The sequence below is a fragment of the Phyllobates terribilis genome, unplaced genomic scaffold (assembly GCF_046119375.1).
Source record: "Phyllobates terribilis strain yellow unplaced genomic scaffold, ASM4611937v1 Scaffold_3__8_contigs__length_932513732, whole genome shotgun sequence".
Lineage (NCBI taxonomy): Eukaryota > Metazoa > Chordata > Amphibia > Anura > Dendrobatidae > Phyllobates > Phyllobates terribilis.
The window spans coordinates 625,582,315-625,597,174 of record NW_027362763.1 but is presented as its reverse complement, the minus strand read 5'-3'; the positions used below and the strand labels follow the sequence as shown (position 1 = coordinate 625,597,174).

The following is a 14,860-nucleotide window of genomic DNA, read 5'->3' as shown; positions in this document are numbered from 1 at the left end:
CCATGCATACCAGGATAGGGATGAGGGGTGCCATGCATACCAGGATAGGGATGAGGGGTGCCATGCATACCAGGATAGGGATGAGGGGTGCCATGCATACCAGGATAGGGATGAGGGGTGCCATGCATACCAGGATAGGGATGAGGGGTGCCATGCATACCAGGATAGGGATGAGGGGTGCCATGCATACCAGGATAGGGATGAGGGGTGCCATGCATACCAGGGATAGGGATGAGGGGTGCCATGCATACCAGGATAGGGATGAGGGGTGCCATGCATACCAGGATAGGGATGAGGGGTGCCATGCATACCAGGATAGGGATGAGGGGTGCCATGCATACCAGGATAGGGATGAGGGGTGCCATGCATACCAGGATAGGGATGAGGGGTGCCATGTATACCAGGATGGGGATTGCTGTGCCATGCATACCAGGATGGGGATTGCTGTGCCATGCATACCAGGATGGGGATGAGGGGTGCCATGCATACTAGGATAGGGATGAGGAGGCCATGCATACCAGGATAGAGGGGTGCCATGCATACCTGGATGGAGGGGGGCCACTTATAATAGGAAGGGGGACATATCTACCAGGATGGGGGATATTATCAGAATTGGGGGACATTACCCCTATACCAGTGTCAGCAGCAGACCCGCTCCCCCTTAACAGTGCATTGTGACCACATTTTTTGCTCACATTTTTTTTTCTATTTTCCTCCTCTAAAACCTAGGTGCGTCTTATGGTTCGGTGCATCTTAAAGTCTGAAATTATGGTTCGGTGCATCTTAAAGTCTGAAAAATACGGTAGTTTGCCGAGTGCCTGTGAAATCGACCTTGCAGCACATTTTTTCTTGTGCAATTACTGAGGTACAGACAAAAACAGCAGGGCCCACGGAATATAACTGTGTTGTGCACTGCTTGTATTGTACTCTATGCACCAGTATCCCTTCAATCTACTTTTTTCACTTGGTAATTTGATACAACAAGCAAGCAAACTCTTGTAGCTCACCTTTTGACTTTGTGGGGTTAAAATTCAGCTGTATGCAAACTATGCAGAGCTTCTGAGTGTAGAGCACAAACATTTTTTTTTTTCATTTGCTAATGTGATAGCGCAAGCTATAATAGTCCACTTTGTAATTTTTTGTGGGTGAAATTCAGCTGTATGCACAGTAAAAAAAAGAATTTTTCTTCTGCTGCTAGCCAGATTACAAAAAAATATTTTTATTAGTGATGAGCAAGCAGTAAAATGTTCGGGTACTCGTTGCTCAGGTCAAGCAAATTGGAATGCTCGAGTGCTCGGTCCGAGTAACGAGCCCTATGTAAGTCTATGGGAAACTAGCATTTTTCTAGCGTGCTCCCCACCCCTACCCTAGCGGTCTGCATTAGTCTGCAGAGGGCCTAAACATTGCCCAAATCGATGGAAACAGTGCTCAAATGACACGGGAACAGCATAATAAAAAACAAATACAAAAACGAAGCCAAAATGAATTTTCCTGGGAAATATGTTAAGGAACATCCTTTCAAGGGTAATGACTTGTATATAAGGCAAAATAAATATACAAAAAAATAAAAAAATGCTCCTCCACACCTTGGGCTATGTTCACACGTAGCATTCTTGCACTTTTGCATTGCTTTCAAAAGGAGAAAAATACATTCACCGGGTAATGTCATTTTAACATTTTACAACCTTATCTAGCCATGTGGTGTGTGAGACATCATCAGACACATTTATGAAGGAGGGACTCAAAGTCACAAACACTATTTTTACAGCCTTACTATTCTTAAAGGGCCAGCAGTCAGCTATGCTTTGTTGTTCCCATTATTAAAGAATGAGTCTCCTATACTGTTATTGCATATGCAGTGACTGCAAGAGCTCCTAAAAATTTGGATGCACACCAATACACCTTTGAAGAGACAGAGGAGGGTCTCACAATTTTTTTTTTTCCATTATAAAGGAGTAGGTCTCCTATAGTGGTAATGCCGATGTAGTAACTGCAAGGGCTGCCAAAATTTGGCAAAAACCCTATTAATTTAAAGACACAGAGCTGGGCCACAGTAACAACATGTTCCCATTAGAAAGGAGAGGGTCTGCTATACAGTTATAGGGTATGCAGAGAGTCCAATGGCCACCAAAATTTAGGAAAACCCCCACTAACAATTTAAAGACACAGAGCTGGTCCACAGTAACGACATGTTTCCATTAAAAAGGAGGTCTCAAATACTGTTCTTGCGTATGCAGTTACTGCTGCAAAACACCTGCAAAAAAATTGGAGGCACTCCAATGTTCAATGCAAGAGACGTAGAGGTCAGAGGGCCTCCTGAAAACAATGTTCCCATTATTAGGAAGTGGGTCTCCTATATTGTTTGCCTATGCAGTGAATGCAATGGCTGCGAAAAATTTGGAGGAACTCCAATGCCCCTTGCAAGAGATTTAGATATGGTGATATGGTAGATATCATGGTGATATGGTGGTGGAGGATGAGGATGAGAAGGAGCAGGACAAGAGCAAATACACAAAATCAGGAAGTGTATACCCACGTCTGGGTGCGAAGACAGAGGTGCATGGGAATAGAGTTAGACCTCCCATAAAAAAAGACACTGTATTTGAGTTTATGTTACGCTGCAATCATTCGGTAGTGTTGAGAAGTCTGGCTCAATCCAGCCCATGTTCATTTTTATGAGAGTCAGCCTATCAGCATTTTCAGTTGACAGGCGGATATGCCTATCGGTTATAATTCCACCAGAGGCACTAAAAACCCGCTCTGACAAAACGCTAGTAGCAGGGCAAGCCAGGACCTCCAAGGTGTAGAGAGAAAGTTCATGGCACGTGACCAGCTTGGATGTCCAATAACTATAAGGCACCGAGGAATCACAGAGGACGTTGGTACGGTCGGAAAGGTACTCCTTCACCATCTTCCGAAACTTTTCCCTCCTTGGGAGAGTACCCCGCGCATCAGGGCTTGTGCGATGGGAGGATCTGAGAAAACTGTCCCAGAAATTTGACAGTGTTCCCCTGCCTCTGCTGGATTGCATTTGTGTCTCTCTCGCCAGTGCTCCTTGGTTGTACTACGAACTGTGACCTCTGCCGCCAGCATTTTCAGATGGGATTTTTTAAAATAATTCCACAACAAGGGCCTTCTACTACTGCCCCATTTTATTAGGTCTGTCCTGCATGGGAATAAAAGACAGAAAGTTCTCCTTGTTGCGTGGGTCTAGAAGTGTCACCAACCAGTAATGACTGTCATCCAAAATTTTGACAACGCGAGGGTCACGGGAAAAACAGCGCAACAAACTCAGCCATGTGTGCCAGACTGCTAACAGGCAAGACTTCCGTGTCCTCACCAAGAAGACGACTAACTATTCTCTCCCTCTCATCCTCCTCCTCCCTGTCCTCAGAGCATCCACGCTGAACAGACGGTATGACAGTTGTGCAGGTAGTACCGTCTATAGCGCATGAAACTAGCTCCTGCTCTTCCTCCTCCTCATGGTCACCCAATCCACATTGGGATGAGATGAGGCTGGGCAGTGTGTAATCACACTGTATGGTTCCTTGCTCCATCTCATCGTGCTCTGCCTGCAATGCATCCTCTTTAATTGTGAGCAGAAGACAGAGAAGCGGGATGGTGACGCTAATTATGGCGTCATCGCTGCTCACCATCTTGGTGGAGTCCTCAAAGTTTTGGAGGATGGTACAGATGTCTGACATTCATGTCCACTTCTGAGGTTTTATGTGTGGAGTCTGACCTGAATACCGGCGGCCTTGTTGCTGATAGTCAACAAAACATCTGCCCTCTTCTGCATACAAATCCTTCCCAACATCTGATATGTAGAGTTCCAAAGCGTGGGGACATCGCAGATCAGTCGGTGAGCTGGAAGCTGCAAACGCTGCTGAAGCACAGCAAGGGCGGCGGAAGCTGTAGCAGAGTTTCTAAAATGGGCACACACGTGGCGTACTTTGATAAGCAGATCCGGGTAGAATTTGAGAAACTGCTGAAGCACGAGGATAAGTACATGGGCCAGGCATGGTACGTGTGTGAGCTCGCCTCCTGGCTGTAGGGTCAGCGGTGTCAGCCACAGATCTGCCAGGTATTTCAGAACTGTCCACAACTATTCACCATTGTGCGGTTTGTCACCTAAGCATATTAGCTTCAGCACAGCCTGTTGCCGCTTGGCCGAGGCAGTGCTGCAGTGCTTCCAGCTTGTAACTGATGTGGTCACGTCGGAGATGGAGGATAAAGAGGAGGAGGTGGTGCAGGAGCCGTAGAATGTGGGGCAACCCTAATTAACCCAGGGCCAACAATCCTTGGCATCGGGAGGATGTGTTCCGTCCCAAGGTCCAACTGGGTCCCAGCTTCCACTATATATTAACAAAGTGTGCAGTCAGTGAGATGTACCGTCCCTGCCCACAAATACGTATCCACGTGTCCGTGGTTAGGTGGACTTTCCCAGTAACTGCGTTGTTGAGCGCACAGCTATTGTTGTGGGACACGTGCTCGTGTAATGCGGGGACAGCACACCGGGAGAAATGGTGGCTGCTGAGGACAGAGTACCGAGGGACGGCTGCAGCCATCAGGTTGCGGAAAGCTTCCGTCTCCACGAACCTAAAAGGCAACATTTAGAGCACAAGCATTCGCAAAATGAGTGAATTTAGTAGTGTGGCCTGTGGGGCGCTGGCTGCATATTTGCGCTTGCGTTCCAAGGACTGGGGTAGGGATAACTGAACGCTGCACTGGGACAAGGACGTGGACGTGCTTGCTGATGGTGCTAGTTGAGAATGTGCAACAACATGTGCAGGACGGGATGCATCTTGGCATGCGCCATGGACAGGGGATTGGCATGCACGCACAACAGCGGAAGAAGCAGTGGTGCCACCCGCAGACACAGTTTCTGGACCTTGGGGTTTGGCCCACTTAGTCGGGTGCTTTGCTGCCATGAGCCTGATCATGCTGGTGGTGGTCAGGCTGCTAGTTTTATTACCCCTGCTGAAGCTGGCCTGGCAGGTGGTGCATAGGCATTTTTGTGGTTATCTGCAGAGTCTTTAAAAATCAACCAGACTTGGGAAGACCTAACAATTGTACTGGCAACTTGCGTCGTGTTGGCGTTACGGGGGGGGGGGGGGACGGACGGACGCTTTTTCGCCTTGTGTCTGCGGCCACCACACTGCTTCTTCCTGCCTTTGTGGTGCTACGCCTCCCTCCCCCTGTGTGCTGCTGTCCTCGCTCAGTATGTTTTCCTGCCAGGTTGGGTGAGTTACTATATCCTTTTTATATTTTATAGCCCATTCATTATTTCTCCAAACATAAGTCTCCACCAAACTCCACCACACCCAAAAGCACTACAGATACTGGCTAGTGACAAGCTCATGCAGCCTTTATCTATCCCTCATAATGATGGCTGGACCATCATTATAAATAAGCCCCTGTACTTTGTATCACCCCCACCTCATTGTAGATTGTAAGCTCTTAAAAGCAGGGTCGTCATTATTTTTGCTTTAATTATTTTGTTATCCTTAGCTATGTTACTTCTGACTGTTGTATATAAACCTCTGAATTGTAAAGCGCTGCGGAAAATTTTGGCACTATATAAATAAAGATTATTATTATATCATCCACGACCTCGTCTTCCACTTCCGCACCATGGTCCTCCTCCTGACTTTCTGGCAATTGTGTCTCATCATCATCATCCACCTCTTGCGACCGTAATTGCACTTTCCCACCGTTACCTTCGTGCGACCGTGGCTGCTCCAATATTTGGGCATTGCTACACGCATTCTCCTCTTGACTCGCTTGAAGCTGGCCGGGCGAGAGGCCCGAATCTACAAATGGAAAAGTGAACAGCTCTTCGGAGTGTCCAAGTGTGGGATCAGTTGATTCCGGGCACTCAGCATGGTGGGAGGAAAGAGGATCAGGGTGAGGAATATGCGGTGCAGACTCACGGCTACTGAGACTTGACCGTATGGAAGACAGGGTGGTGGTGGTTGCTAAGTGACTGGAAGCATTATCTGCTATCCAACCAACAACCTTTCGACACTGCTTCTGGGTTTAATAGTGGTGTGCTGCGGTCCCCTAGTAATTGGGACAGGAATGTCGAGCGACAAGATGTGGGTGTTTGTCGTGGAACAATTTCAGCCTGCCCACGGCCACGTCGTCTGCATGCACCATCACGTCCACTTCCCCGTCCCTTGCCACGCATCTTGCCAATTTTAAATGGACGACAATATTTTCCACGTTCACGAGAAATGGCTGATTTTGGAACGCAGTTATATGTGATACTACTGACAGAGAACCACGATTTTAAACAGCAAGCCTGTAATTTACTAATATTCTTCTTCACAGAGACCTAGTGTGAATAGCTTGACGAACACACTGCAACAGAATGGAAAAGGAGGCCAAAATTTGCCACGTTCAGTTCAAATTTCTGGATTTTTATTGCTGAAATATGGAACAGATCTGGCTTTATTCTGCAGTGTTAACAAGCAAATGGAGCAGAAAAATGGTCTACTCTGGATAGTTTTTTTAAGCAAATGACCAGGATGAAGATAAAAAAAATGTTTTCCCTGTCCCCTGATATCTGGGGCTATGTCTACAAATATCTGTCATAGCAACAGCAGACAGGACGTTCAATGGACCCTCTGGCACTATATGCACTGCAGTCTGCCACATACACTGCCTGCCTTCTGCCATCACCACTGAATATATGCAGCTGGATCAGTCCTCAGAAGGACTGTTAGTTCAGATGAATATGTATATATGTTGTGGAATACCTATACTAACTATAAACAAGCAAATTTATCCCTCACTCAGCAGCACCCCTCCCTACTCTGCCTGTTTCCGGGGTAGACTGTGACAAGAACAGCAGCGCCAGGACTTAAATAGACCTGATGATGCTGTGCGGCCAGCCAATCACTGTAATGCCCACAACCAACATGGCTACAGAATTACAATGCGTGCCAAGCAATCCTTGCATGTTCATTGGCACTCTAAAGAGCGCCAAACATGCAGGGCGGGGACCCAAGTTCCCACCCGAGCAACCTGGAAATACTCGCTGAGCTTGTCAAGCACCGTGATGCTCGGGCAAGTACGTTCGCTTATCAGTAATTTTAAATCTTTCGCAAACGTGTTACATTCTGCTATGAGACACCTAGTCCTTTAGTGGCGGTGAAATTCAGCTGTATGCAGAGTAAAAAAAATCTATTTTTTGCTGTGACTAACGTGATACAGTAGGCTAGATCCGAGTCTGAAATATCTTGGAGCATATATTCTATGTTATACAGGCCTCATCCACAGTAAAAAAATAATAATTTCTTCGATTCCTAATGTTATACAGCAGGGGACATCTCAAGAAGAAATGAATTCTTTGGTGAAGATATTGTTCTCACAGGGGTACACATGATAAAATAGAAATTGGTTTTGTTTCTACCGTTGTATATAAAACAGGCTAGATTTCATCTTTAATTCTTTGGTGCAGATATTGTTCTCCACACAAGGGTACACAGACATGATAAAGTCAAAATTGGTATAGAAAGCAGACTACATCTGAGCTTAAAATTCTTTGGGGCAAATATTATTCTCCATACAGGGGGAAAAAAAAGTTGGGTCCGAGCAGCTTCCTGACTCCCGTCCCCAGACATCAACCCCTGGGTGGTGGGGGGGGGGGAGGAGATCCTGAAGAAACAGATACCTGAGAGTCACGCGGACTGTAGTATGCTGTCAGGGCAAGAAGAGGGTTACTGTAAGGGAAAGGAATGGGATAATACATTGGATGATGTTGAGGTTGTGGATCCAACTTGGTGTGTGCCCAAGGCACACAGCTGAGTAGCTCATCTTAAGAGGTGGAGGAGCAGGAGGTTACGTTGCATCATACGGCACACACACGGAGTGATACAACCACAATGAGCACTGCATTTGTAGCCATAACTGTGGCTGTGGCCAGCAGCTGTCGCGGGTCTGCAGCTCGGAAGGACGGCAAGGGTTGCCTAGCCTGTGCCTTTTTTGAGACCGCAAAGAATGAGCCAATTCACGTTATCTGCAAACTTTACAAGAAAAAAACTCAGTAGAGGGAAAAAGTGCAATAATTTGAATACTACATGCATGAACCTTCACATGCGCAATTAACATGTTTTACACTGGCAATCTCCCTGCAATAAAATGCGGACCAGTGGACGTCAACCATCAGCCGCCCCATCAATCGCATCTGCTGCTTCTTCCTCCTCCTCCATTACCGTGAAAAGTATTGTCACGCAGTTCTCTGACCGCAGAACCTCTGGTTCTTTACCAGCTCCAGTCAGGCTGAGTGAGAGCCCATCAGCTGTAGCGGAAGTGGACATGCCTGCTGTGTTTGTTTCACTGAGGACACATGTTTCTCAACCCACCGTAACATTTCCGCCTGCACCTCACTCACGGTCCAGCAGTTTGTCCTGTTCCCCGTACTCCGCCCTCTCTCAGCAATGCAGCCAGCCCTCGGTCCCGTAGTTGTGATCAAGTAAAAGATTGTTTCCTCCTATACATGACAAAGATAAGAGATTGAACTCCACCATCTCCAATTAGTTGGCCACGGAAATAGTGGTGCCAGGCCATAATTTTTTGAAATGTGAACACTCCTGGTTGGGTCTACATCTGCTGGGTTAGTTGTGGAAGAGTTTTCGGTCGCCATTATACAAGTTCTACTATAGTGAAATAAATTCTTTGGTGCAGATATTGTTGTCACAGGGGTACACATGATAGAATAAAAATTGGTGTTCTTAGTACCGTGGTATATAAAGTCGGCTACATTCCATCTTTTAATTCTTTGGTGCGGATATTGTTCTCCATACAGGGGTACACATTAGTAATGAGAGAGCACTAAATGTGCTCAACATAGTGGTTCAGCGGATTCTCAAAACCTACCCAGATCTGCCAGAGTGGCTTGTGAAAGTACAAACACATGTGTGCCCATTTCAGAAAGTCAGCTATAGCTTCTGCCACCCTGGCAGTGCTTCAGCAGCGTTTGCAGCTTCCAGCTCACAGACTGTTGTGCGATGTCACAATGCGTTGAAAATCAACGTTGCAAATGTTGGGAAGGATTTGTGAGCAGCACAAGGCAGTTGTTGAGTACCAGCTTCAACACGCCCGTTGCAATTCAGGTCAGCCTCTGCACATAAGAGCTGTTGAATCGGTATGGATATCGGACATCTGCGCCGCCCTCCAAAACTTTGAGGACTCCACGAAGATGGTGAGCAGCGATGATGCCATAATTAGTGTCCGTATCCCACTTCTTTGTCTACTGAAACGCTCGCTGCTCATAGTTAAAGAGGAGGCATTGCAGGTGGAGCAAGGAACTATACAGCCCAGCCTCATCTTATCTCAATGTGGATTGGGTGATAAAGGAGGAGGAGGATGAGGAGAACATGGAAAGTCGTTCTCTTGGTGAGAACAGGGAAGTCTTGATACCCCTCTCTGTCTGTGGAAAAGCTGTATGAGTTTCGCTTAATGATGACCTTGAGTGGCCTAAACTGCAGCTCTGCTTATGCACGTTATTTCTTAAAATGCATTGCAGATCAGGCCATTGCCCAACTCTGTAGTCATGAAATTCAAGGCGCAATGAAAGACGTTTATGTGTCGAAGCTCCACAGAGAAGTGTGAGCTGATGTTGGACGGGCTGAAAAATGACAGCCGGAGTAGATACGGTTTCCCTCTATACCAGTTCTTTCACTGAGCTAAAGAATATGGCTGAGATGAAATACAACTGTCAATGGGAGCCATCCATAACCTTTCTTCTCTGTACATCTCTGAACTAATCTCCCTATATATTCCCTTACGTAATCTCCGGTCCTCCCAAGACCTCCTTCTCTCCTCCACACTTATTTGTTCCTCACCCAATCGCCTCCAAGACTTCTACCAAATATCCCCCATCCTCTGGAATTCTGTGCCTTAACATGTCCGATTAGCCACCACATTCGGATCCTTCAGACAGAATCTGAAAACCCATCTCTTCAAGACAGCCTACAGCCTGGCATTGCCTCTCTGCCACCTTAACACCGTCAGAGCTAATGCAACTCCACAACCTACTATCTCCTTCCCCACCATCCTGTAGAACGTAAGGCCGCAAGTGCAGGGTCTATAAGACATAAGATGCAATATGGCACCTTGGCAAAGCCCAGCTATGTTCTCCCTCTGATATCTAACAATAACAAACAGGTCATGCTGGAGAAACTTGCAACTACTGCCACTCAGTGTCTTTGGCTCCTTTGTGAGAAACTAATGTTTGGGCAGCCAGTCTACCAAATAAAATTCCTGAGGTATGGAAATTGTGGTGGACTTTGTGTCTTGTTACTGGGTGCAAATACCAAACCGTGGCATGCCATTCACTGGATATTCCTGGCTGGTTGGAGACAAGCTCATTCCCACAGAAAAGTACCAGCAAGCTAAGGAGATGGTGGCCTCTATCATCATGAAGGATTTTGCTCGTTGTCTAGTAGTCTGGTTTTATACTAAAGATCCTGCTCATTTTTATAGTTTTAAGTGAGTACACAGAGACTGTGAATTCTGCAGCAGCGCATCCAGGCCGTGATAGAGGCGGAAAAATTGCTGTACCATCAGGTTGAGGATATGAGCCATGCAAGACACGTGTGTGAGGTTGCCCCAGAGTAGGGCCGCCACTAGGTTTGCAGCGTTATCACACACGGCCTTTCCCTTGCTCCAGGTTCAGTAGAGACAGCCATTGCTCAAACTCGGCCTGGAGAGCTTTCTACAACTCTTCAGCTGTATGACTGCGATCTCCAAGGCATATAAATTTTAACATTGCCTGATTACGGTGAGCCCTGGCTGCGCATTACAGAGGTGGGGGGGAGGATTCGCTCTGCAGCGTTGGAAAGTGTGTCTCATTTAAGCAGGGGGTGAGGGCGCAGGTGCAGGCCCTAGAGGAGGTGGAGGAGGCAGAAGCACTGGAGGAAGTGTTATATATAGAGGTTTGTCCCGCAAACCTTGGGGGTTCCAACAGTTGCAGTCTAGTGACATCTTGGTGTCTAGTGGTTTAGTTCTCCATCCCCTGGTGTATAGTAGTTTAGTTGTCCAACCTGTTTTCTATTAGTTTAGTTCTCCATGTTCTGGTGTGTATTTGTTTCAGTCTCCAACCTTAGCTGTTTAGTAGCTTAGTTTTCCACGCCTGTTGTCTATTAGTTTGGTTCTCCATCTTCTGGTGTCTAGTGGTTTAGTTCTCCATCCCCTGGTGTATAGTAGTTTAGTTCTCCATGTTCTGGTGTGTATTTATTTCGTTCTCCAACCCATCCATGCCCACCCCCAAAGGTTAACGTCTGGTGACGAGGGTTTGGATTCTTCTTGGACCCTACTTCATCCGGGCCCACATCAACTGAAAAAAAAATGTTGGACATCGCAACACTTGCTTTCCCCCTCAAGAGTCTGTGAAGCTTTGGATCAGACCTCTGATGCACCAGAATAGAATGTGTGAACAGCTCTGCAGACTCGCCCATCTGTGCTTCCCCACAGTCAGTTGGGTGGTTGGAGAGTTGTGACACAGGTGAAAACAAGGGTAATTGGGGTGTCACCTCTGAGGACTGTACTGTGTGTGATGTTAAAGTGGAGGAAGAGGAGCAGAGGCCACTTGATGCAGCGCTTGTCAACTACTGGAGCACATGTTTTTCCTGCCCCTCATCTACAATGCGTAGCACTGTGCAGCTGCTAAAGAAAGGGAGTGGAGTCCAGTAACAGAAGTTTTCAAAATACTGCACAATTGCTCATTGCAGCAAAACAAACCTACTTATCTCTCATACCATATGTGTCTCACAACCCTAAACAGCTATTCAGTAGCTATGACGCGCTATGTTCCTCACGCATGCGCAGTGAAGCTGGTAATCATACACAGACATATACAAGTGTGGCCGCACCACAAAATATCAGTGCTTGCCGGGAGCAGGATTCAAATACATGGGCGGCGCCCGCAGTGAGTGAATGCTGCGCCCGCCCATGACTAGACAAAGATAACAAGTAAACAAGAAATGCAATTTTTAAATGAAGGTCTTTATTATTAAGGGAAAAATAAAACCAAACCTACAGGGCCCTGTGTGAAAAAGTGATTGCCCACCACCCTTAAAACATAAATTGAGTGTGGTTTATCACATCTTTGCGAAGCAAGTTCTATTTCCCTAGCCAAACACAGTGAAATAGTACTATGCATGGGAATGTTTACTGCTTTTGGGCACACTGCCAAGATGCCATGGTGGCCTTTGATGACGACATCTAGGATGTAATGGGGGGAGGAGGGGTTAAACAGACACTGGCAGTTGCAGCTAAATTGTCATGTAAGCCTGGTTGCACAGGTGACAATGGGTACAGCTCCTGCATCAACCATGATTGGCATATACATCAATTTGTGTGAACTACTTGCAGATCATGACATACACATACATCATAACATCAGGAAGAGGCTAAAAGACTTAAAGTAAACCGGCTTTGTTTTTTTGTAACCGAAAAAACAGAAAGTTGCATAAAATAAAGTTACCTTGTACCAAATGCAGGTTGAACTTCATGAGGATTGCGTCGATCTGACCAAAAAAACAGCAACCTATCAAATTTCGGTTCAATATCTGCAAACTGAGATTTGCCTTCAGGAAATATTCTAAGTACGCCTCCATTTGCCTGTAAAAAGTAAATATACATTATAGAAAAGGTGACCACTTCAATTCGATTAAACCAATGCCATTGGGTTTCATCTGAGTTTCAGTTCACACATGCATTTTTGCATTGCAATTTTTGCAAGGAACTCAAGAAACTCATACCCTTTCTACTCAAGCATATAACAATGCGATAATGCATTTTATAAAACACTTGAAATTTGTATTAAGTGAATCGGACAGCTCAGTTTTCGCAGCCAAGTAGGGTTTATTTAATTCCTTCACCCCCAAACCTTTTTCACCTTCATGACCAGGCCAATTTTACAATTCTGACCACTGTCACTTTATGAAGTAATAACTCTGGAACACTTCAGACGATCCCACTGATTCTGAGATGTTTTTTTTCGTGACATATTGTTCTTCATGTTAGTGGTAAAATTTGGTCTATATGACTTGTGTTTGTGAAAATGTCGGAAATTTGGCAATTTTCAAACTTTTAATTTTTATGCCCTTAAACCAGAGAGAGATGTCACACAAAACAGTTAATATACACCATTTCCAACATGTCTAGTTTACATCAGCACAATTTTTGAAACATTTTTTTTTTCGTTAAGAGAGGGGGTTAAAAGTTGATCAGCAATTTCTCATTTTTTTGAAAATTCTAAAAATGTACAAAATCATTGTTTTATGAACCACATCACATTTGAAGTGACTTTGAGGGGCCTATGTGGCAAAATAATACCCAAAAGTGACACTACTGTAAACCTGCACCCCTCAAAACCACATTGAAATGTATTAACCCTTCAGGTGCTTCACAGGAATTAAAGCAATGTGGAAAGAAAAAATGAACATTTTACAGTTTTTTTTCCACAAAAATGTTGTTTTAGCTCCCAATTTTTTTTATTTTCACAAAAGTAACAGGAGAAAATGGACCACAAAATTTGTTGTGCAATTTCTCCTGGGTACACCAATACCCCACATGTTGGGGAAAACTCCTGTTGGGGCGCACGCCAGAGCTCGGAAAGTAAGGAGTGATGTTTGGAACGCAGACTTTGATGGACCGTTTAACGGTCTGCGGGCATCATGTCATGTTTGGAGAGCCCCTCATGTACCTAAACAGTGGAAACCCCCACCACCCACAAAAGACCCTATATTGGGACTGATCTAGTGTTTTCCTGTTATGTGAATTTTATAATGTGGTGGGATACATAAGTTGTATAGACTTGGTGGCACACATACGCGAGTTGTGTAGAGTACATCAGGTTAGCATATGAAAGTTGTGTAGAGTGCATCAGGTTGGCATACGTGAGTGGTGAAGAATGCATTAGGTTGGCATATGAGAGTTGTGTAAGTCAGAAATAAATTTAGCAGTCCATGGATGAGTGGTAGACGCTGAAAAAGTTTCATACACAGACCAGGTTTGTGGCGGAAGGAGTCACACTGATAAATGGTGTCCTTTCATATTCCCCTTCCGTAACACACTTTGTAAAGAGAGGAAGGTTGCAAAAAAGGTGCAGTTTGAGGAACCTCACTGAGGAAAAGCTGCGCTGGTACAACACGGGCACCTTCAGTTCAGGAAGTACTAGGGCCCTCTCCTTTCCGAGTTCCAAATATTAGGGCCTTGATCACTACCTCCTGGTACTGAAGGAAGGTCCCCGTCTTGCCTACACATCGTGATAGCATGAAAGCATTATACAATGCCATCTGTATGAAGCGCATGGTCAGATTCTTGTACGACACCTTAGCTTTTCGCATGGCACAGTAGGCTGAAGGACTGGATTAGAGATCAACTCCACCCTTGTTGTACCCCAGGACACAGTCTGGTTTAGGGACTTGTGTAGAGGTAATGCTACAGCGGTGGGGATGCTGCCATGACTATATGACATTGGTCAAGAAAAGGACATCCCTCTTATCCTTGTACTTGACCACCAGCACATTGTCGCTACATTGGGTTCTATCATCACCCTTTCTGAGCATCTTAGGGAGGTCTCTCCGATTTTTGCGGACAGTACCACATGCTGCGGTTGCTCTGGTAGAGATGGACTTGATGAGTGGGATGCTGGTAGAAAAGTTATCTACGTAGAGGTGATAACCTTAATCCAGCAGTGGGTGAACTAATTCCCACACAATTTTCCCACACTCCCAGGACAGCAGGCATTCAGAGGGTTGAATCTGGGTGTCCTTCCCTTCATAAACCCTAAACCTGTGTTTACCCTGAAGTACTCGCTTACTGGGCAGGTATTGCAGGTTTTGAG

The 14,860-nt window shown here is 45.7% G+C and overlaps 1 protein-coding gene across 3 annotated transcripts in view; it reads right to left on the bottom strand.

Moving 5' to 3' along the window:
- EGLN1 (egl-9 family hypoxia inducible factor 1) overlaps window positions 1–14,860 on the bottom strand; it is a 184,154-nt gene that overhangs the window by 22,232 nt on the left and 147,062 nt on the right. Inside the window, exon 3 of one of the 3 annotated variants that reach the window (XM_073671546.1) lies at window positions 12,494–12,630. The exons of 1 other annotated variant lie outside the window; for it this stretch is intronic. In XM_073671546.1, coding sequence (XP_073527647.1) covers window positions 12,494–12,630 — 137 coding nt within the window. Of the gene's footprint in view, window positions 1–12,489; window positions 12,631–14,860 lie in introns of those variants that run through there. One more of the 3 variants, XM_073671542.1, reaches the window with a different exon arrangement.